This window comes from Narcine bancroftii, chromosome 7 (assembly GCF_036971445.1).
Source record: "Narcine bancroftii isolate sNarBan1 chromosome 7, sNarBan1.hap1, whole genome shotgun sequence".
NCBI lineage: Eukaryota > Metazoa > Chordata > Chondrichthyes > Torpediniformes > Narcinidae > Narcine > Narcine bancroftii.
This window is the reverse complement of record NC_091475.1, coordinates 214,690,872-214,715,165: the sequence shown is the minus strand read 5'-3', so window position 1 is coordinate 214,715,165 and position 24,294 is coordinate 214,690,872. Positions and strand designations below refer to the sequence as shown.

The 24,294-nt window shown below is 50.4% G+C and overlaps 1 protein-coding gene across 2 annotated transcripts in view; it reads left to right on the top strand.

Moving 5' to 3' along the window:
• Window positions 1-6,448: 6,448 nt before the first annotated feature.
• The window catches only part of LOC138739707 (arfaptin-2-like), a 66,563-nt gene continuing 48,717 nt past the window's right edge, over window positions 6,449-24,294 (top strand). Inside the window, exons 1-4 of one of the 2 annotated variants that reach the window (XM_069892303.1) lie at window positions 6,449-6,509; window positions 6,708-6,783; window positions 18,250-18,357; window positions 21,846-21,954. In XM_069892303.1, the coding sequence (XP_069748404.1) occupies window positions 6,775-6,783; window positions 18,250-18,357; window positions 21,846-21,954 (226 nt within the window). In that variant the 5' untranslated portion in view covers window positions 6,449-6,509; window positions 6,708-6,774. The remainder of the gene's footprint in view (window positions 6,510-6,707; window positions 6,784-18,249; window positions 18,358-21,845; window positions 21,955-24,294) is intronic. The other variant, XM_069892302.1, reaches the window with a different exon arrangement.

The window sequence follows — 24,294 nt, the reverse complement described above, 5'->3', positions numbered from 1 at the left end:
TTCCGTGGGACAGAGTTCCACAAGTTCATAATGAGTGAAGATGTTTCTCAGTCCTAAATGGCTTCACCTTATCCTTGGACTGTGACCTTTGTTCTGGAGTTCCCAACATCAGGAACATTCATCCTGCATCTAACCTGTCAGGTCCTATCAGAGTTTTATAGGTCTCAATAAAATTCCATCTAATTATAGAACATAATTCCACAGTATTGTGCTGACCCAATAAGCTACTTCCTAGAATTTCCCTACTGTACCATCCTCCATTTTACTCAGTTCCACGTACCTATCTAATAGCTTCTTTTAAAAATCCTCTTGTCCCAACCTCCCCCACCATTGCCAGCAGTGCATTACATTCACCCAGCACTCTGTGTAAAATAAATAAATAAATAGATAGAAAAATTCCTCCTACATTCTCCATGTACTTAAAACTATGCCCCCTCATGTTAGCCATTTCAGCCTTGGGAAAAAGCCTCTAGCCCTCCACACGATCACTGCCTCTCATCATCTTGTGCAACTCTATCAGGTCACCCCCTCGTCCTCTGTCGGAGAAAAGACCAAGTGCACTCAACGTCTGCTCATACGATACACTCTCCAATCCAGGCAGCATCCTTGTAAATCTCCTCTGTACCCTCTGTCTAGCATCCACATCCTTCTTGTCATGAGGTGACCGGAACAGAGCACAATATTCCATGTAGGGTCTAACTAAGATCTTGTATAGCTGCAACGTTACCTCATGGCTCTTGAACTCGATCCCACGATGAATGAAGGCCAACACACCACACCCCTTCTGAACAACACTACCAATCTGTACAGTAGCTTTGACTGTCCTATGGACATGGTCCCCACTGCTCAGAGTTCTCATTAACATGAAATTCTGCCTTCAGATTTGATTACCAAAATGAACCACTTCACACTTTTCTGGGTTAAACTCCATTTGCCACTTCTCAGCCCAGCTCTGCATCCAATCAATGTCCCTCTGTAGCCTCTGGCAGCCCTCCTGACTATCCACAACTCCACCATCCTTTGTGTCATGTGCAGACTTACTAACCCACCCTTCCACTTCCTCATCTGGGTCATTTGTAAAAAGCACAAAGAGGAGGGGTCCCAGAACACATCCTTGCGGACCACCACTGGTCACTGACCTCCATGCAGAATGCAAACCATCTACACCCACCCTCTGCCCTCTCTGGGCACCGATTCTGTATCCACAAAGCAAGGCCTCCGTGGATTCCATGTCTCCTCACTTTCTGAATGATCTTTGCTTGGGGAACTTTGTCAGATGCCTCACTGTCACCCAGATACACCACATCCACCACTCTATCTTCCCCTGACAAAACCATGCTGACTATCCCTAACCAGATTAGGCCTCTCTAAATGCTTGTAAATCCTATCTCTCAGGATCTTCTCCAACATTGTGCCCACCTCTGAAGTAAGCCTCACTGGTTTGTAATTCCCTAGGTTATCTCCACTCCTTTTCTGGAATAGGGGAACAACATTTGCACCCCTCCAATCCTCTGGTTCTTCTCCTGTCCCCAGTACCGATGTGATGATCATCCCCAGTGACTCAGGAATCTCCCCCCCTCGCTCCCCACAGTAGCCTTGAGTAACATAGGAACATAGGAAGTAGGAACAGGAGTGGGCCAAAAATGGCCCATCGAGCCTGCTCCGCCATTCAATACGATCATGGCTGATCTAATTTATGACCTAACTCCACCTAACTGCCTTCTCCCTATATCCCCTAATTCCTCTATCATGTAAAAATTTATCTAACCGAATTTTAAATATGTTTAATGAAGCAGCCTTAACCACTTCCCTGGATAGAGAATTTCAAACATTCACTACTCTCTGGGAAAAACTGTTTTTCCTCATCTCTGTCCTAAATCTAGTCCCCCTAATCTTGAGACTGTGTCCTCTCGTTTTAGTTTCCCCGGCCAGCTCAAAAAACCTTCCTACATCTATCCTATCCATACCCTTCATAATCCTATATGTTTCTATATGGTTATATTGGACCAGGTGCTGGTCAGTGAGACTAGGAGGGTGGGGAATTGTTCCGGCATGGACTAGTAGGGCCAAACTGGCCTGTTTTGTGCTGTATATGGTTATATGGTTATAAGATCTCTTCTCATGCTTCTGAACTCGAGCGAATACAATCCTAGCTGATTTAATCTTTCATCATAAGTCAACCCCTTCATCCCAGGGATCAACCTAGTAAACCTCCTCTGGACCGTCTCCAAAGCCAGTATATCCTTCCTCAAATATGGAGACCAGAACTGGACACAGTTCTCCAGGTGCGGTCTCACCAGTACCTTGTACAGTTGCAACATTACCTCCCTACTCCTGAATTCAATTCCTCTAGGGATGAAGGCCAACATTCCATTTGCCTTCTTAATAACCTGCTGCACCTGCAACCTGACTTTTTGCGATACACTCCCTGGGACCCCCTCGTAAACACCGACACATGGACACGTTCCTTGGGAGCCCCTGTTTACACCAATACACTCCCCGGGCTCCCTGTAAGCACTGGAACCCCTGTAAACATGGACACACTCCCCAGAACCCTCTGTAAACACCAACACACTCTGGGACCCCTTGTAAACATGGAAACATTCTCTGGGAGCCCCTGTAAACACTGACACACTCCCCTGGGCTCCCTGTAAACACCGGGACCCCCCCGTAAACACGGACACCCTCTTGGCACCCCTGTAAACACTGACATACTACCCAGGAACCCCTGTAAACACTGACATACTACCCAGGAACCCCAGTAAACACTGACACACTACCCAGGACCCCCTGTAAATACCAACATATTCCCCAGGACCCCCTGTAAGCACCAACACACTCCCCAGGACCCCCTGTAAGCACCAACACACTCCCCAGGACCCCCTGTAAGCACCAACACACTCCCCAGGACCCCCTGTAAGCACCAACACACTCCCCAGGACCCCCTGTAAGCACCAACACACTCCCCAGGACCCCCTGTAAGCACCAACACACTCCCCAGGACCCCCTGTAAGCACCAACACACTCCCCAGGACCCCCTGTAAGCACCAACACACTCCCCAGGACCCCCTGTAAGCACCAACACACTCCCCAGGACCCCCTGTAAGCACCAACACACTCCCCAGGACCCCCTGTAAGCACCAACACACTCCCCAGGACCCCCTGTAAGCACCAACACACTCCCCAGGAACCCCTGTAGGCAACAACACACTCCACGTGACCCCTGAAAACACCGAGACACTCCTCAGGACCCCCTGTAAACCTCGACACGCTCCCCGGAACCCCTTGTAAACACTGACACACTTCCTGTAAACACCGGCACACTTCTTGGGACCCTTGTAAACACAGGCACACTTTGAGGGACCCCTGTTAGGAGCCCAGAGGACCCCAAAACCCAGCAGCAATAAATATTCACCAAAACAAATGGTTACTTAAACAAAAGATGCTTTTAATTATCTTTAAACAAGAAAATAGAATCAAACTTTAACTTATCACTAATAACTTACTTAACCTCCTTCTAATTCTAAGCGCACGTGTATGTAATGTGTGTGCAAGTTCAGAAAAGTTCTTTGGTTCACTTCTCATTCTTCCAAGTTCACTGGTTGCAGGCAATTCTTTTACTGTGCACAGAATTTAACATTTATAAAGTTCACCAGGCTTTGGTGCTTGAAAGGTAAATGGTTACCACTCAGGAAGGTTCTTGTCGGTTTTCAGAGAGAGATTTGTGGTTCCAGAACATCTTGCAACTGATATACTTCAATCAGCCACTCCAGTGTCTTGCTGACGAAACCTGCCTCATCAGGGTTCTCCAGATGATAACCTTTCTTTCAGGTCACCACAGAGTTCTTTCTTGTTTCCCTTATTCCAGTTCTGGATTGGGTCATGTGCAATGAATCCAAGGTCGTTAGGGAGTTAAAGGTCCTCGAACCTCTAGGAAGCAGTGATCATAACATGATTGAATTTAATTTCGGATGTATCAATTTTTCAGTGGAATAAAGGAAATTAAAGTGGTATGAGAAAGGAACTGGCTCAAGTCAACTGGAAAAGCAAACTAATTGGAGGATCAGAGCAGGACTGAAAGATATTTTTTGCAAGTAATAAAAGGCCTACAGGATAAATATATTCCAAGGAAAAAGAAATTAGTCCAAGGAAAGATGGTACCATTGTGGCTAACAAAAGAGCTGAAGGCTAAGGAGAGGGCATAAAAGGAAGTTAAAATTAGTGGGAAATCAGAGGATTCGGATTCCTTTTGACACTTACAGAAAGGCAAAGAAATGTCATTTGGAAAGAAAAGATGAGCTATGAAAGGAGATTAGCTAATATTAAAAACGATACTAAGAGCTTTTTCAAATATATAAGGAATAAAAGAGAGACACATGTTGACATAGGACCAATAGAAAATGATGCTGGGGAAATTGTAATGGGTTATAAAGAAATGGCAGAGGAACTTAATCAATATTTTGCATCTGTTTTCAACGTGGAAGACATTAGTAATATCCCGGACAGTCAGAGGCTTCAGCGAGTAGAGTTAGATTCAGTTAGGGTTGCTAGAAAAATTGTGCTAGGCAAATTAAACGGATTAAAGATTGCTAAATCTCCTGGACCGGATGAGGTGCACTCGTGGATTTTGAAAGAGGTGGCTTTGGAGATTGTAGATCCATTGGCGATGATCTTCCAGAAATCGATAGACTCTGGAGAGATTCCATAGGATAGGAAGGTCGCAAACGTGGTTCCGCTGTTTAAGAAAGGTGGGAAACAGATAAAAGGAAACTATAGGCCAATTAGTCTGATGTCGGTGGTTGGGAAGATATTAGAGTCAATCCTCAAGGATGAGGTGATGAAATACCTAGAGATGCATGAAGAATAGGTCCAAATCAGCATGGTTTTTAAAGGGTAGATCCTGCCTGACCAGTCTATTAGAGTTTTTTTGAAGAGATATCAAGTAGGATGGACAAAGGAGAGGCTTTGGATGTTATTTATTTAGATTTTCAAAAGGCTTTTGATAAAGTGTCGCATATTAGGCTGCTAAATAAGATGAGGCCCCATGGAATTACAGGGAAGTTATTAAACTGGATAGAGAAGTGGCTGATAGGCAGGAAGCAAAGGGTTGAAATTAAGGGTTCTCGTTTTGGATGGCTGCCTGTTACTAGTGGTGTTCCGCAGGGGTCGATATTGGGACCGCTGTGGTTTACAATTTATATTAATGATTTGGATTGTGGTATGAATGGTTTTGTGGCCAAATTTGTGGATGACACTAAGAGAGGTGGGGGGTAGGAAGTGTAGTAGAAACCGTAAAGTTGCAGAAGGATATTGACAAATTGGGAGACTGGGCAAAAATATGGCAGATGAGATTAACATAGAGGAGTGTACAGTTGTACATTTTGGCAGTGGAAAGAAACAGGCAGAATTCTATTTGGATGGGGTGAAAATTCAGACCTCGGATGTGCAAAGGGACCTGGGTGTCCTCGTGCAGGGAAATCTAAAAGTTGATGCCCAGGTAGGATTGGTGGTGAAGAAAGCGAATGCTTTGTTGGCCTTCATTTCAAGAGGAAGAGTGTATAAGAGTAAAGATGTGTTTGTGTTTAAAGTGTCTGTATGTGACCTACTTTTCCCAATTTATCTCCCCAAAACATATCTATATACTCTGTCACACACCTGTAAACACCGACACACTTCCCGAGACCCTTTTTAACACCGTTACGCTCCCCGAGCCTCCCTGTAAACACCAACACACTCCCAGGACCCCCATAAACACTGACACACTCCATGTCAACATCAACATGCTCCCCGGGACCCTTTGTAAACACAAACACATACCTCTATAATCACTGACACACACCACGGGACCCCTGTAAAATTTGGCACTCTCCTGGGAACCCCCCACCTCCGTAAATGTTGACACACATCCCAGGACCCCCCAGAGATGGACAGATTGTGTGAGGAGTTGGCAGACCTTATCTGCTTCCACCTGTTAACACTGCCATTGAATGTCTCCACCCGTCTCCAATCCTTTCCCATCATTGGTCCACCCTCCCCTGACAGCTCCCTCCTTTCCTTTCTCGCCCTGGAGCATGGTGTCACCCCAAAAGTTCGACTGTCCCGTCCCACCCGCGGGTGCTGCCTCAGCTGTGTCATGTGGAGAGGCGTGAATTTGAGTGATCAACCATGATGGTGTTGAGTAGTGAAGCAGGGTCAAATAGACTGAACGGCCTTCTGCTAATTTTTCTGTTTGTGCATGCGTTCAGCTCCTTGTTGCTCGGTGTCAGGAATCTTTACCAACTTTCTCCACCTCTCAGTTTCACTGAAGCCACTCCTTGAAACTGGGTTCTCCAAGTCCCTCCCTCAGCATGACCCAGTGCATGGTGTTCACTGACAACCATCCTGAGAAGGGCCTCTGGGAGTCTGATAGAGTCCAGGGAGTGCACCGAGGTCAGGCCCTTGAGGGGTTGGTGAAGATCCCAGTATAGCATGCCTGTCATTGCCCTGGTTCCCTGTTTGACGTGGCCACGGTTAGTCTGGGGGACGTGAGACCTGTGTGCTCACTGCTTGTTTGTTCTGGTTTGGTGTGGTGGGAATGGCGAATGCCTACCTGTTGATTGGGAGGGGGGGTGGTGGTATGTGATCAGTTTGGCTGGGGTTTAAGCAGTGCCTGAGATCAACTTCGATGTAGTTTGTCTCATTTAAATTTCCTCTGCTTTGTTTGCCAGGAGCCTTGACTGAGGCTGTGGAACCACTTCCTGCAGGCTCACGCTCGGTGTTGCGAGCAGGAGGTGCATGCTCCTGGTGAGTCAGACACTAATCCTTTGGATCACACAGATAGTTTGTAAGGACTGAACCTTGTGCTGTGCTGAGGGCAGTGTTCAGGCATGTGTGTAGAGCAAGCTGCCCATCCCCCTGCAAACCTGGTGACGTGGCGAAAGAGGGAGCCTGGAGCTGTGTGTGCAAGGAGCCAGGAGTGGAGGGGCTGTGTGTGCAGGGGGTGGAGGGGCTGTGTGTGCAGGGGGTGGAGGGGCTGTGTGTGCAGGGGGTGGAGGGGCTGTGTGTGCAGGGGGTGGAGGGGCTGTGTGTGCAGGGGGTGGAGGGGCTGTGTGTGCAGGGGGTGGAGGGGCTGTGTGTGCAGGGGGTGGAGGGGCTGTGTGTGCAGGGGGTGGAGGGGCTGTGTGTGCAGGGGGTGGAGGGGCTGTGTGTGCAGGGGGTGGAGGGGCTGTGTGTGCAGGGGGTGGAGGGGCTGTGTGTGCAGGGGGTGGAGGGGCTGTGTGTGCAGGGGGTGGAGGGGCTGTGTGTGCAGGGGGTGGAGGGGCTGTGTGTGCAGGGGGTGGAGGGGCTGTGTGTGCAGGGGGTGGAGGGGCTGTGTGTGCAGGGGGTGGAGGGGCTGTGTGTGCAGGGGGTGGAGGGGCTGTGTGTGCAGGGGGTGGAGGGGCTGTGTGTGCAGGGGGTGGAGGGGCTGTGTGTGCAGGGGGTGGAGGGGCTGTGTGTGCAGGGGGTGGAGGGGCTGTGTGTGCAGGGGGTGGAGGGGCTGTGTGTGCAGGGATCGAGAACTGGAGGGGCTGTGTGTGCAGGGATCGAGAACTGGAGGGGCTGTGTGTGCAGGGATCGAGAACTGGAGGGGCTGTGTGTGCAGGGATCGAGAACTGGAGGGGCTGTGTGTGCAGGGATCGAGAACTGGAGGGGCTGTGTGTGCAGGGATCGAGAACTGGAGGGGCTGTGTGTGCAGGGATCGAGAACTGGAGGGGCTGTGTGTGCAGGGATCGAGAACTGGAGGGGCTGTGTGTGCAGGGATCGAGAACTGGAGGGGCTGTGTGTGCAGGGATCGAGAACTGGAGGGGCTGTGTGTGCAGGGATCGAGAACTGGAGGGGCTGTGTGTGCAGGGATCGAGAACTGGAGGGGCTGTGTGTGCAGGGATCGAGAACTGGAGGGGCTGTGTGTGCAGGGATCGAGAACTGGAGGGGCTGTGTGTGCAGGGATCGAGAACTGGAGGGGCTGTGTGTGCAGGGATCGAGAACTGGAGGGGCTGTGTGTGCAGGGATCGAGAACTGGAGGGGCTGTGTGTGCAGGGATCGAGAACTGGAGGGGCTGTGTGTGCAGGGATCGAGAACTGGAGGGGAATGTGTGCAGGGAACGAGGAGGGGTTGTGTGTGGCGGGGGCAGAGAGAGCAGGGGACAGGAGAGGTGAGCTCAGCATGGAGCTGAAGCGCAGGGTGTGTTTACAGGGGCAGTGAGGGGTGGGGAGGGGGAAGTGACAGGGAGAGGAGGAAGGGAATGATGTGGGGGAAGGGGGTGACGGAATAGGGGGTGACGGAATAGGGGGTGACGGAATAGGGGGTGACGGAATAGGGGTTGACGGAATAGGGGGTGACGGAATAGGGGGGGTGACGGAATTGGGGGGTGACAGAATAGGGGGGGTGACGGAATAGGGGGGGTGACGGAATAGGGGGGGTGACGGAATAGGGGGGGTGACGGAATAGGGGGGGTGACGGAATAGGGGGGGGTGACGGAATAGGGGGGGTGACGGAATAGGGGGGGTGACGGAATAGGGGGGGTGACGGAATAGGGGGGGTGACGGAATAGGGGGGGTGACGGAATAGGGGGGGTGACGGAATAGGGGGGGTGACGGAATAGGGGGGGTGACGGAATAGGGGGGGGTGACGGAATAGGGGGGGGTGACGGAATAGGGGGGGGTGACGGAATAGGGGGGGGTGACGGAATAGGGGGGGTGACGGAATAGGGGGGGTGACGGAATAGGGGGGGTGACGGAATGGGGGGGTGACGGAATAGGGGGGGTGACGGAATAGGGGGGGTGACGGAATAGGGGGGGTGACGGAATAGGGGGGGTGACGGAATAGGGGGGGTGACGGAATAGGGGGGGTGACGGAATGGGGGGGTGACGGAATAGGGGGGGTGACGGAATAGGGGGGGTGACGGAATAGGGGGGGTGACGGAATAGGGGGGGTGACGGAATAGGGGGGGTGACGGAGAGAAGGGATAGTGACAGGGAAAGAGGGTGACGGTGTGGGGGTTTTGACGGGGAGGGGGGAGTGTCCAGGAGGAGTGAGTGACCGTGAAGGGTGAGTGACCGTGAAGGGTGAGTGACCGTGAAGGGTGAGTGACCGTGAAGGGTGAGTGACCGTGAAGGGTGAGTGACCGTGAAGGGTGAGTGACCGTGAAGGGTGAGTGACCGTGAAGGGTGAGTGACCGTGAAGGGTGAGTGACCGTGAAGGGTGAGTGACCGTGAAGGGTGAGTGACCGTGAAGGGTGAGTGACCGTGAAGGGTGAGTGACCGTGAAGGGTGAGTGACCGTGAAAGGTGAGTGACCGTGAAACGTTGGTCACTTGTTGGTGCTTCCTATGGACGCTGCCTGACAGCCTAGCTTCTCCAGCTACAATCACAGTGGGTGCCGGCTTTTTCATTCCGCGACGTTGACGGTTCTCCTTACACAGTCTAACACGTGTGCCCCCAACCCCGCGTGCGCCCCTGGAACACATATTCGCCCTCATAACATGTAAACTCCTCTGTCCCCTCCCTAATCCTTCATTCCCAACTGTAAACCTGGATCTCCTTTCCCACTGTCCATAACACCACCATTTTTAGCGTCATCTGCAGATTTGCTCATTGTGTAAACTAGATTGCCATCCGTAAGGCTGCAGGGTTAGTGTAGTGGTTAGCGTAATGCTAATACATGCCAGTGACCCAGGTTCGAATCTGCCACTGTAAGGAGTTTGTATATTCTCCCTGTGACCGTGTGGGTTTCCTCCTGGAGCTGTGGTTCCCTCCCACACTCCAAAGACAAACAGGCTAGTAAATTAATTGGTCATGTGCATTTGGGTGCAGGGCCTTGGCATTTCCTGCCTGGCCTGGCCCTGGTTTAACTTCCAAAAATGCAAAACCTCACTCTTGTTTGGAGTAAATTCCACGTGCCAGTCCTTGGCTCACTTTCCCTGAGCTGGATCCTGTTGTAATCTTAGATAACTATCTCCACTACACCACCAGTCTTGGTGTCATCCACAAACTTGTCAACCATTCTGACTGTATTGTCATCCAAATCATGAAATGTATGACAGCGAGGAGCCCAGCACTGATCGCCGTAGCACACAACTCAGACCTCCTGTCTGAGTACCCATCCTCTCCTACCATCGAACTGATCTTGTATTCAGCATACCATGGATACCATGGGATTGAACCTTCCATAGAAGCACTTGCTGAAGTCCATGTGGATAATATCTGTCGCTCAGTCCTCTCAGTGACTTCTTCAAAAGCTCAGTCAGCTTTGTGAGGCACAATTTCCTGCATACAAGCCATGCCGCTGTTCCAAATGCAGTTAGTCGATCCTGACCTCGGGAAGAGCAATTTGCTCTCTCATCAACACTGCAGAGCGTGGGGGTCCCAGCAAGCTCTTGAACCTGAAATACTGCCCTGTGAGGTGCTGTCTCTTCATCCCAGTCCAGACCCCATCCCAGGCGAACATTCTGGCACCAGATGAGCCATTTGTCTCCAGCAAGCACCTCCGAGTGTAGTATCCAAGGCCTCATTCATCATGGCTGGTAGCTGACCAAATCCCCTCCAGAGTCTGACCAAAACTTCACCAGCAGTTCTCCTTCACCCTGGACCGCTGCATCACATCCCTGATGAATGTCGGTGTGGCCATGGGATGGAACACTCGCCATCGGATCACCGGGCTACAGCAGGGTAACGGGCCCTTCTGACCCACGAGCCCATGCTGCTCAATTAACTACAAGCACTGTCCATTTTAAAGGGTGGGGTGAAACCGGAGCACCCAGAGGAAACCGATACAGACATGGGGAGAACGTACAGACAAAGACAGAGGTGGATTCGAACAGGTGAAGTGTTAGCGTTGCACTAACCGCTAGGCAACCGTGTCGCTGTACTTCCCACGTACAAGCAGAAGCTGAGGAGGGGAGACTTGGTAGTGAAAGTCACCCAGCGCTGGTCAAGAAGACAGGTGACTGCTTTGAGTCGGTAGACTGGTCAATGTTCAGCAGGGGAAGACATTCTTCAATTGGACAGCATAGATGAACCGGAGAGTTGACTCGCTGCTGAAGGCCAGAGATAGGCATTCCCCTCAGGAGACCTGGGGAAATCCACATCTGATCTCTGTCAGGTCATCAAGGAAACCACACTCGGGCTGCACAGAGCTCAAGACCAGGTAACATCATGGACACGGTGACTGGCAGGGAATGTCAAGGATACAGTGAATGGCAGGGAATGCCATCCCGAGGAACGTCACAGACACAAGTAACAGACAGGGAATGCCATTCTGGGGAATGTCATGGACATCCGGAGACAGGCTGGGAATGCTGTCACAGGGAATGTCATGGACACAAGATGACAGGCAGGGAATGTCGCAGACGCATGGTGACAGGCAGGCAACACTGTCCCGGGGAATATCATGGACGCGCGGTGACGGGCAGGGAACGCTGTCCTGGTGAATGTCACAGAGGTGTGGTGACAGGCAGGGAACACTGTCCCGGGTAATATCACGAACGTGCGGTGATAGGCAGGGAACACTGTCCTGGGGAACATTACAGACTTGTGGTGAAAGGCAGGGAGCGCTGTCTCGGGGAATATCACGGCAGTGTGGTGACAGGCAGGGAGCGCTGTCCTGGTTAATGCTGGGGAGCTGAAATCCTCTCCTGCGACAACATTATTCTTCTTGCCCCACTGCAGTGTGTCTACATACAGCCTGGTAACAGGTAGTTCCGTGTTGCCCAAATACCCTAATTAACCTATGACCTGTCCGTTTTGAAGGGTGGCTGGAAACCCGCACAGACACGGGGCGAACGTACCGACTTCTTGCTAACAGTGCTGGATTTGAACCAGGGTTGCTGGTGTTGTAATGGCGTTGCACTAACTGCTTCACTACCTCTGCTGCTATAGTTCCTTTCTTCCAGCTCCGATTCACCGAGCCAGCCCCTCCCCTGATTAATTCTCAGCTTTTCTCTTCTGCCCCCTGTCCACATCCACCTCTGGCTTCTTGGATATGGACCTGTGTCCTACCCCTTCACTACATAAAGGCACTGTTTGTTCTGCTGAGTTTCTCCAGCATTTTGTGTTTTTACCTCCTGACCTTTCTTCCCTCCTCACCCCACCTTATTATTCAAAGGTCTGCCTGCCCTTTGCTCAAACTTTGCTGAAGGGCTCGACTCAGAAACATTGGTTATACATCTTGGTCTCTGGTTGCTGTAGGACCATTCTCTTGCTCGAAATTTCTGGCTGTAGTGGACGCACCTTTTATTCCAAATTCTACCCACGAGCTGTCGAAATGGGAGGAGCTGCTCTTGGTGCTGTTTTTGAAGTTGCTGTGACGAATGGTGAGATTGGGAATTTAAGGTCAATGAGAGGAAGGCCTGGTGGTGAATCAGCTGCCAGGTCCTGCCCCTGCTGAGTGGAGCAGCGGGATCTGGTGGGCCTGCCACCTGGTGGGAAGGCAGCTTGCAGCAGGGCTCCATTTTTACATGTGGACGTTCAGGACGGTAACAGGCCCTTTCAGGCCATGGGCACATGCCACCCATGACACCCCATCAACACCTGTACGTTTTGAAGGGTGGGAGGAAACCCACGCAGACACGGGGTGAATGTGCAAACTCCTTACAGACAGCACAGGATTCAAAGCCCGGACCCAATTGCTGCCGCTGTAACAGAGTTGTGCATACTGGTACGCCAACCCCTGCTGTAGTATGCTGAGGTCTCTGCTGTCACCACAGGCAAGTCTCAGGGCTGGAACCCCCTGTCAGGCTGTTGCCAAATTTATGGCACAACTGTCGGACCAACAACCTTGCCCTCTGCCAGTGGTGTGTTTTATATAACATCAGGTCTCTGTGAATATTCCTCAGCCTGTGGAAACTGAAAGGGTAGATTTCTATTGGAACATTCATATCCATTCTGAGGGCCCAGTCAACATCCCAGGGACCCCCTGTACACACTGGCACACACCCCACAATGCCCTGTAAACACCTACACATTCCTGGGACCCCCCTGTAAACATCGACACATGACCCGGGACACCCTGTAAACACCGATACACTCACTGAGACCCCCTGTAAACACCAACACACTCACTGAGACCCCCTGTAAAAACCGACACACTCACTGAGCACCCTGTAAACACCGACACATTCCTGGGACCCCCCTGTAAACACCAACACACTCCCTGGGATCCCCTGTAAACACTGTCACGCTCCCCGTGACCCCCTGTAAACACTGACACACATTTCCGGACCCCCCTGTAAACACCAACACACTCAGACCCCCTGTAAAACACCAACACATTCCCCAGGACCCATGTAAACACCAACACACATGCCAGGACACCCTGTAAACAATGAAAATCTCCCTGGGAGCCCCCATAAACACTGACACACTCCCTGCGACCCTCTGTAAATACTGACACACTCCTGGGGACCCTCTGTAAACATCAACACACTCCCTGGGACGCCCTATAAACACCGACACATAACATAACATAACAATTTACAGCACGGAAACAGGCCATTAGGCCCTTCTAGTCCGCACCGAACCAAACACCCCTCTCTAGTCCCACCTCCCTGCACAATGCCCATAACCCTCCATCTTCTTCTCATCCATAATACCTGTCCAACCTTTTCTTAAATAATACAATTGACTCCGCCGCCACTATTTCTCCCAGAAGATCATTCCACACAGCTACCACTCTCTGAGTAAAGAAGTTCCCCCTCATGTTACTCTAAACCTCTGCCCCTTAATTCTTAACTCATGTCCTCTTGTTTTAATCTTTCCTCCTAGGACCCACTGTAAACAGTGACACACATCCCGGGACACCTCCCCCTGTAAAGACCGACACACTCCCTGTGACCCCCCTGTAAACACCAGCGCACACCCCATGACCCCTTTTAAATATCAACGCACAACCCGCAACCCCTTGTAAACAGCGACACATACCCTGGACCCCCTGTAAGCAGCTACGCACACCCCAGACACCTCCCCCCATAAAGACTGACACACACCCCGCGACCCCCTGTAAAGACTGACACACTCCCTGCGACCCCCTGTAAAGACTGACACCCTCCCCGCGACCCCTGTAAAGACTGACACCCTCCCCGCGACCCCCTGTAAAGACTGACACCCTCCCCGAGACCCCCTGTAAAGACTGACACCCTCCCCGCGACCCTCTGTAAAGACTGACACCCTCCCCGCGACCCCCTGTAAAGACTAACACCCTCCCCGCGACCCCCTGTAAAGACTGACACCTCCCCCGCGACCCCCTGTAAAGACTGACACCCTCCCCCGCGACCCCCTGTAAAGACTGACACCCTCCCCGCGACCCCCTGTAAAGACTGACCACCCCTCCCCGCGACCCCCTGTAAAGACTGACACCTCCCCGCGACCCCCTGTAAAGACTGACACCTCCCCGCGACCCCCTGTAAAGACTGACACCCTCCCCGCGACCCCCTGTAAAGACTGACACCCTCCCCGCGACCCCCTGTAAAGACTGACATCCTCCCCGCGACCCCCTGTAAACACTCTCACACTCCCCGCGACTCCCTGTAAAGACCGATATATTCCCCATGACCCTCTGTAAACACTGATACATTATCCAGGACCTCGTGTAAACACCGATGCACTCCCCAGGACACCCTGTAAACACTGACACACTCACTATGACGCCTTGTAAACACCGACACACTCCCCTGAACTTTCTGTAAGCACTGACTCATTCCCTGGGATCTCCATAAGTGCTGACACCCTCCACAACCCCACCACCTTACCGTGATGTTACCCTCTGAGTGTGTTCTCTGCATCCCTCTGTCAGTCTGAAAACGCTGATCCTGCCTCTTCTCCTGATTATTTGCCTTGGAATGCACTGTCTTTGGGAGTGGTAGGTTCTTGTGCTGACTGCCTGTGGCTTGTGCATCAGCAGGAGGAGTTGCCAGCTCTGCCTGCAAGACATGTTGGAGCTGGTGCCGGGGGCTGGAACAGCTGTGGAGAGGTGGCACCTGGAGATACCGTCTCTCTCTCTCTCTCTCTCTCTCTCCTCTCTCTCTCTCTCTCTCTCTCTCTCCCTCTCTCCATCTCCACGTCTCTCTGTCTCCTCTCTCTCTCTCCTCTCTTTCCACTCCCCCCTCGCTTGCCCCTCCCCTTCTCTGTGATTTATTTCACCTCCTGCCTTTCCTCCCCCCACCCCCCCCCCCCCCCCCCCCCTTTGTTCCCTACCCTTATCCCACTGGCTTTGAGCCGAGTGTCTTGTCAGAACATAGCTGTTCCATCCCCCCAAGAATCACAGCGCAGGGACCTGTGGATCTGCATGTTGGTGGCTAAGGGAGGATCTTGTGGAGCTTTATAAAATCATGGATGAAGTATTAGGCTTTCTTTTTCTTAAGTATGTTTAATGAGGCTGCCCCCACAGCTTCAACCAAAGGATAGGAGCAGAATTAGGACATTTGCCTAACCAGTCTGCTCTGCCATTTGAATTATGGCTGATGTATTCTTCTTTCATTCCCATTCTCCTGCATTCCTGTTGTAGCCACTGAAAACGCAGTGGTGGCTGATGAACGCAAAATAATGACACAGGCAGTTGCAGGTGAATCAAAAACCCGTTTACTTTTAAAACACTGAACCCCGCGCACCACGTCATGACGTCCCATGGCGGCTCGCTAGACTTTCTGGGAGTTGTAGTCTATCTATAGCGCCGCTACACCCCACCTCCCACCCCCCACCCCCCCATCTGCCCCCCACTGCCCAAGAACCGGCACTATCACCTGGTGGTTTTTGGGACGGTCGACCCCTGTGTCGGACTGCTGGCTGTTGAATAGGGGCAGTTTTGTCAATGTGGGCAGGTTTGAGGCTGTCAATTGTGAATGACAGAGGCTACCCGGCAATGTCCAAGATGTAGGTTGACCTCGTTCATCTTATCACCCTGTATGGAACCTCATATGGCGCCTGCAAGGGCTGTCCATGTGTTCCTCTACATATGAACCCATATTCACAGTCCCGACGTTTGTGTGGTGAAGGTGGTACAGGGGAATAATTTGCCTATAGTATCCAGCAGTCTTCTCAGCAGTTCTTTGGGATCTTCATCTTTACTGGATCTGTGTAGAATTAATTCCCTAGGACCACCAAAGGTGTGCTGTATACAAGCTCCATAGACCAAGAGTGAAGATCCTCTTTTGGAGTTGTCCTAATGCCAAGCAACATCCATGGTGATTCGTCTACCCAGTTGGGACCGTCCAAACAGGCCATTAAGACTGATTTAAGGGGACGAATTGTTCAACCATCCCATTGAACTGTGGGTGATGGGTGCATGTATGATGAAGCCTCGAGCCGAGCAGCCGAGATAAGGCCGTCTATAACGAAGATGTAAATTGAGGTCCTCTGTCAGAAGTGATGTGTGCCGGTAGGCCGAAGCGAGCCACCCAAGAATTAAGGAATGCTCGTGCACAAGAGTCCTTAGAAGCATCCACCATGGGGACTTCCTCAGGGCCTCTAGTAAACCTATCGATCACCGTGAAGAGATAGTGGTATCCTGGTGAAACTAGAATTGGTCCCACAATGTCCACATGGACATGGCCGAAGTGCCGAGTTACCGGTGGGAAGGGTTGTACTGGTGCTTTCGTTATGCTGATGGATTTTGACTTTTTGACAAGCTACACAACATCTGGCTGTTTGCTTGACGTCTTTCTTCAGACCATGCCAAACAAATCTGTCTGAAATCAGATGAACGGTCGATCTGATGGATGGATGAGAAAGACCATGGACAGAATCAAAAATGCAACGTTTCCACAAAGCTGGAACCACTGGTTATGGATGTCCTGCTGACATGACACAAGAGAGCAACTTGTTGTTGACATCGATTTGCACATCCTTTCATTGTAGGTTGGCTATCGAGGTGCAATACGACTCCATCTCACTGTCTCGTGCTTGGGCAGCGGCAAGAGCCGCGTCGTCAATACCGTGGGCTATAGCTGATACCTCGAGCGCAACTGAGCGGGAAAGTCCACCAGCCACTACTTTGTCTTTTCCAGAAAAGTGCATTATTCCAGTAGAGAATTCCAAAATGAAGGAACTGCCACTGTTGTTGAACTGATTGCATCTGTGGACAAGAAGTCATGGATCCAGTGGCTGAGGGTCCTGTGACCAAGGTCCTGGAGTTTTGGGATAGGTTTGTTTGGAACAGTGGTGTTGAAGGTGAAGCTGTCGCTGATCAGTGATCATCTGACCTGGGTGCCTTTGTCCAGATGTTCCAGGGCTGAGTGTAGGTGCAGGCAGGTGGGACTTGCTTTGGACCTGAAGTGGGAGATGGTGCATCATTGAAGATGATGGCTGGGTCGTTGAATACTGACTCATCTCCTGACTCAAAGCAGCCACGTAGAAGGTTGTTTTTTGTCGCACCAGCCACGCGTGACATTCGCCTCTGAGTCCTTTTGCCTCAGCTGCTGCTTGTAGGAGAACCACTGCCTGGGTGTCTGATTGGCCTGGCCTGTGCAGCTGTGAGGAGAAGAGGTGGGAGCGTCTGATGGCTGTGGTCGAGGGACCTGTGGCGGGGGTAGGGGGGAGGTTGCTGGTGGAGGGGCAGGTGACGTGTTGATGGAATTATGATGTGGTTGAAGTCTTCGGTTTGGGATGGTTTGTTCCGAGATGTTGCCAGAGGTCATCAGCTTCATGTTCCCCTTTGCCGGGGCCTGAGCTGTTCATGGGGTGGCTGATGGGAATTCCCCAGGCAGGTTGTCGTCAAGTCAAGTACATATGCAGGACAAGTGTTTCATCTATACAAATAAATAAATATTGTTTCGTGAATATGAGAGTCTCGGAGGGTCAGTGAGAGCAGTTCCTTTGGTCGTTCAGCATTCTCACTGCCCGTGGGAAGAAGCTGCTCCTCAGCCTGGTGGCGCTGGCTCTGATCCTCCTGGATCTCTTCCCCGATGGGAGTAGCTGAAAGATGCTGTGTGCGGGGTGGAAGGGGTCCTCAATGATTTTGCACACCCACTTCCGACAATGATCCTGGTAGATCACATCGATTGTGTGGTGGGGGGGGGGGGGGGGGGGTTGGTGGTGAGAGACTCCAGTGATCCTCTATGCCACTCTTAGGGTCCTGTGGCTTGATCTGCAATCCATTTCCCTACAGCTACCAAACCAGACAGGAGTGAGTGTCTGTCCCTGTGGTGTCTCGCCCAGCTCCATCCACTTGCCCTATAGACACAGTCGGTGTTCATCTGGGCCAGTGGGGTCACCGTTTTGTGATTTTTGTGTGTCCCTGGCAGGTCTGCACAATGACGGACGGGATCATGGGCAAGGCGGCCACTATGGAGATTGCCATCAACAGCAACGGTGACACGACCGAATTGCCAGAGGACGACAGCTTGGAGCAGGTAGCAGCCTCGTCCCAGCAGGGCATAGATGTTCCCTGCCCTGTCCCCGCAGGGCTTTGGTTTCCTTGTCCCATGGGCACAGACCCATATGCCCCATCCCAGCAGGGTGTTGGTATTCCCTACCCTGTGGGCACAGACCCACACGTGACCTGCTGTGGTTAACATTGGCTAACCTGTTATTGGGGTCAGGGTTAACTCTCCAACTGCCTGAACTCCCTGGTGTGGTTGCTCACACACCCATCTAGAACTCTACAGCACAGTACAGGCCCTTTGGCCCTCGATGTTGTGCCAACCCAAATAATCCTTTTTTAAAAAAACCACTAAACCCATCCTACCCCATAACCTTCTATTTTTCTTCCCGCCATGTGCCTGTCTAAGAATCTCTAAATGCCCCTAATGTTTCAGCCTCCACCACCACCCGCAGCATCAGAAGAACAAAAGAAATAGGAGCAGGGGTTGGCCATTCGGCCCGTCGATCCTGCTCCACCATTCAATAAGATCATGGCTGATCTGCTCATTGACTCAACTCCACCCACCTGTCTTTTCCCCATATCCCTTCATTCCTTTTTTATGTAAAAATCTATCTAACTGAAACTTAAATACATTTCATGAAGTCGCCTCAACCACTTCCCTGGGCAGGGAATTCCACAGATTCACAACTCTCTGGGAAAAACAGTTTTCCCTCATCTCTGTCTTAAATCTACTCCTCTGAATCTTGAGGCTGTGTCCCCTAGTTCTGGTCTCACCTATCGGTGAAAACAATATTCCTGCCTCTATCTTATCGATCCCTTTCATAATTTTATGTTTCTATTAAGATCTCCTCTCATTCTTCTGAATTCGAGTGAGTATAATCCCAGGCGATTTAGTCTCTCCTCGTAGGTCAACCCCCTCATCTCTGGGATCAACCTGGTGAACTCCTCTGGACTGCCTCCAAGGCCAGACTATCCTTCCTCCAGTATGGAGACCAGAACTGTACACAGTTCTCCAGGTGCGGCCTCACCAGCACCTTGTACAGTTGCAGCATGACCTCCCTGCTCTTGAATTCAGTTCCTCTAGCGATGAAGGCCGACATTCCATTTGCCTTCTTAATAACCTGTGGTACCTGCAACCCAACGTTTTGCGATTCATGCACGAGTCCTCCCAAGCCCTTCTGCATGACAGCAGGCTGCAGTTTTTCACCATTTAAATAATAATTTGCTCTTCTATTTTTCCTACCAAAATGCATGACCTCACATTGTCCTCCATCTGCCAGACCTTTGCCCACTCACCTAACTCAACTAGATCCTTCTGCAGCCTCTCCACATCCTCTGTACAATTTGCTTTTCCACTCAATTTAGTATCATCCACAAACTTGGCTACACGACCCTCTGTCCCCTCTTCCAAATCATTGGGCTCAGCACCGACCCCCATGGCCCCCCACTTCCCACTGTCTGCCAATCAGAAAAACACCCATTTATCCTGACTCTCTGCCTTCTGTCCATGAACCAATCCTCAATCCCTGCCAATATGCTTCCCCCGACTCCATTCATCTGGATCTTATTGCTAAGTCTCTTGTGTGCGGCACCTTATCAAACGCCTTCTGGAAATCCAAATATACAACATCAACCTGTTCCCCTCTATCTACTGCACCCATTATCAAAGAAAGTTTCTCAAACAAGACCCTCCCTTTCTGAATCCATGCTGTGTCTGCCTGATGGAACCCCTTCGTTCTAAACGTCTCGCTATTTCCCTCAGTTTCCTGGGATGCATCCCATCAGGACCAGGGGATTTGTCCACTTTCAGTCCCGTTAATTTGCTCATCACCATCTCTTCTGTAACAATCATTTTATCGAGGCCCTCACCTCCCTTCACATCCCTATCACCACTCTTTCACTTGTTGGACGTGTCTCCACCGTGAAAACTGACACAAAATATCTGTTCAATGCCTCGGCCATTTCCTCATGACTCTATCAATCTCCCTTTCTCATCTTCCGAGGGATGTTGACTCCAGCCACCCTCTTCTGTTTTATGTATTTATAAATTTTTTGCTATCTGTTTTTATATTTTGTGCTAATTTCCCTTCATGATCCTTCTTCCCTTCCCTTATTTCCCATTTAATTGTCCTTTATTGCCTTTTAAAGTTTTCCCAGTCCTTCAGTTTCCCACTCTGCTTGGCAACTTTGTACACAAGAGCTTTTAATTTTATACTTTCCTTAGTTAACCAAGGCTGACTATCTCTCTCTTAATGCCCTTATTTTTAACGGGAATATATTTTTGTTGAGCACTGTGGAAAAATCTCTTTGAAATTCTTCCTCTGTTCCTCAACTGTTCTACCAACTCGCCTGTGCTCTCAGTGAACGCTGACCAATTCCTCCCTCATCTTGTTGTCTCCCCTGTTCAATCATAATACACTAGTTTTAGATTTAACTATTGCACCTCCATCTGTTTGAGAAATTCAATCATACCATGATCCCTCTTTCCAAGAGGGTCCCTGATGACTAGATCGTTAATTTTACCTACCTCATTGCATAATCCTAGATCTAAAATAGCATTCTCCCATGTTGGTTCCTTAACATGCTGCTCAAGAAAGTTATCATGGATGCATTCTATGAAGTTATCCTCCAGACTCCCTCGACCAATGCAAGCATTCCAGGCACTAACAACTGTTTGTATAAAATAAACTTACTAGTGAAGTTTTCCCTAAACTTCATTCCCTTCACTTTGTACACACGTCCTCCGGTGATTGCTGATCCTGTCCTGGGAAACAGGCGCTGGCCTCTCAGAATCTTGTCGACCTCTATCAAGTCTCCTCTCATCCTTCTATGCTTTAAAAAGAAAAGTCCCAGCTCTGCTAACCTTGCCCTCATAAGACTTCTTTCCCAGTTGCACATTCAGGCTGTCACACTCACTCAGAGCTGAACTCAAACTCTGTCACACATAGTGGTGAGAGTTTTGCAGCATAGGAACAGACCATTCGGCCCATATCCTTCCTGCTGGTCAAGGTGCCCATCGTAGCCAGTCACATTTTCATGCGTTCAGGCCATTTCCCTCTACCTTTGCTATCTATGCACATCCAAATTGTCCCTGCCTCCACCATCTCCTCTGGTTCCACACACCCACCACTGTCAGGCTCCTTTTAAACTTTGCCCCACTCATCTTTAAACTGTCCCCTCCCCAGGACAAAGACTGACCATCTACATTATCTATGCCACTCTCAATTGCTTCTCACTCTTGCAGCCCTCGCAGTCTCCCCACCCTGCAGGCCCATTTCCACAATATCACTACGACTCTCAGTCGCTCACCTCCAGCACTCACCCCCCCCTCCCCCACCACAACCTACCTGCTTGGCAAATGGTTTTCAGGGGCTTGGGGTTGAATCCCAGTTGGTGAATGGTGAGTTACTACTTGTGCTGGTCTCTGGTCATCAGGAGTCTGCGCACTGATGATGTGTTAGTTTATACACCGGCAACCCAGGCTTGAAATGGTTCTCTTCTTCCCCTGGTCTCCAGGACCTTCAGCAAGTGATGGTCTCTGGACCGAACCTCAACGAGACCAGTATCGTGTCTGGTGGTTATGGAGGAACAGCTGAAGGAATAATCGCCACGGGGACCATCAAAGGTAGGTCAGACAGACTGTGACCTGTGATTGGTGTAGCTGGCTGGAGGGCTGAATGGCCTCCTATGCCTGCAAAGCAGTGACTGGGGAGTGGAGGGGCTGCAGTGCAGGGGTATAGTGACTGGGAGAGCGGAGCAGTCGGGGAGAGAAGTCTGGGGGAGAGGAGAGACTGAGGAGCAGTGTCTTGGAGAGAAGGGGTCTCAGGAGTGGGGAATGTCTGGGAAAGGAGAGGACTCAGAAACATTGAGTGGGGGAAGTTGCAGGACCAATGGGTGTTCAACAGGGTGGGAGATATCTTGGGATGTGACTGGGATTGTGGTGTGTGAGGAATGGAAGGTGGGACGGGAAAAGGAGTGGATCAGGGATCTCTGGGAAGGGGAGTCTAGGGAGGGTGAGAGGATGGGGATTAGGGGATATTGATTCACTTGGCTGGAAGGAGTCTGGGGAAGAAGAGTGAGAGAACTCTGGAAAATGGAGGGGGTGGGTGGGTGGTGTGTGATCAGCCATGTGCAGCATTAAATCTCAGCCACCACTTGAACACAAGGATCATTCTGGTGTTCTCCCCTCCCAGCACCCTTCCAGCCCACAGTGTAGGATCTTGCTGTGTGAGCCAAGGTTAAGGGATGAGGGGATCTTGCTGTGTGAGCCAAGGTTAAGGGGTGAGGGACTTTGCTGTGTGAGCCAAGGGTAAGGGGTGAGGGGACCTTGCTGAGTGAGCCAAGGGTAAGGGGTGAGGGACCTTGCTGTGTGAGCCAAGGGTAAGGGGTGAGGGACCTTGCTGTGTGAGCTGAGTGAGCCAAGGGTAAGGGGTGAGGGACCTTGCTGTGTGAGCCAAGGGTAAGGGGTGAGGGGACCTTGCTGTGTGAGCCAAGGTTAAGGGGTGAGGGACCTTGCTATGTGAGCCAAGGGTAAGGGGTGAGGGGACCTTGCTGAGTGAGCCAAGGGTAAGGGGTGAGGGACCTTGCTGTGTGAGCCAAGGGTGAGTGGTGAGGGGACCTTGCTGTGTGAGCCAAGGGTGAGTGGTGAGGGGACCTTGCTGTGTGAGCCAAGGGTAAGGGGTGAGGGTCCTTGCTGTGACCCTGATTAAACTGTTTTGGACAAAGTTGCTGATCTGCCTGAGTGAATGAGGTTTCACTGAGCTCGGAAAATCGAACCATCGTGACCACAGACTTGGGGAATGGTTCTACCCAGGCAGCTGGCTTCACTGGTGAAGGTGGCCTGACATCTCGGACACACATGTGTGGATCAGCTCCCCGATTGTCAGCCGGACTGCTCTTGAGATGGTGACATGAAGTGCCTGGTTGCACCCAGGAGGGAACCTGGGGAAGGAGAAGGGCGTGGAGTGGTAGAGCAGACGGGGAGCCCTGGACCCACCAGCTCTATGTGACGTGGCCCATCCACCCTCACCCCACTTGCCCTGTCTTCCGCAGGTCTTGACCTTCCCAACCCTCCACACCATCACAAATGCTGCTTGACCTGCTGAGATCCCTGGTTTCTTTTGCCCACATCTGTATCTATTTCACTGTTTGTCCAAATGTCTCTCCAATTAAATGACTGCAGATCCACACATAAACCAAAGCAAATGTACTCCTCAGATCCCCTTCAAAGCTCCCTCTCCTAAACTAATGGCCCTAAGATGGAAAAAGGAAGTTGACCATGCCTCCCAGTTCCACAAACCATCAGTTCACACTCCCGCTGCTTAACTTTTTTTTTATTTTTTGGTTTTTTTCAAACTTTATTTAAAAAATAGAAAAAACATGACATACAGTATAGTAATAATCAAAAAAAGATTTTACAAAGATATATATTTAAAAAAAACATTAAAAAATCCAAAAAAAAACCCACCCTACCCTCCCACCCCTTCAGCCAACTCCCTTAAGGGGAGCAAAAAAAATAGATTATAAATATAAAAAAATTATAAATGTTAATAACATTTCAGAGTATATCTAAATGCATATATTTCAAATACAGAGACCACTTACTAACAATGGAAGAATAATTATGTAAATTATAAGTAATTTTTTCCTTAACACATACGTTCAATTCATTTTGCCAATGTGATGTATTAATCTCAGTATCATCTTTCCAAGTACTAGCAACACATTTACGCGCTACTGATAACACCAAACGTACAAAAGCAATTTGAATTTTGTCCAATCCCATTCCCCTTAACGAATACAAATTTCCCAACAAAAAAAATCATTGGATCTAATGATAATATAAAATTATATAATTTTTCAAAAACTACTTTAATTCCTTGCCAAAATGATTGAACTTTACCACAAGTCCAAACGGCATGTCGAAAAGTTCCAATACATGAGCCACATCTAAAACAAGAATCCG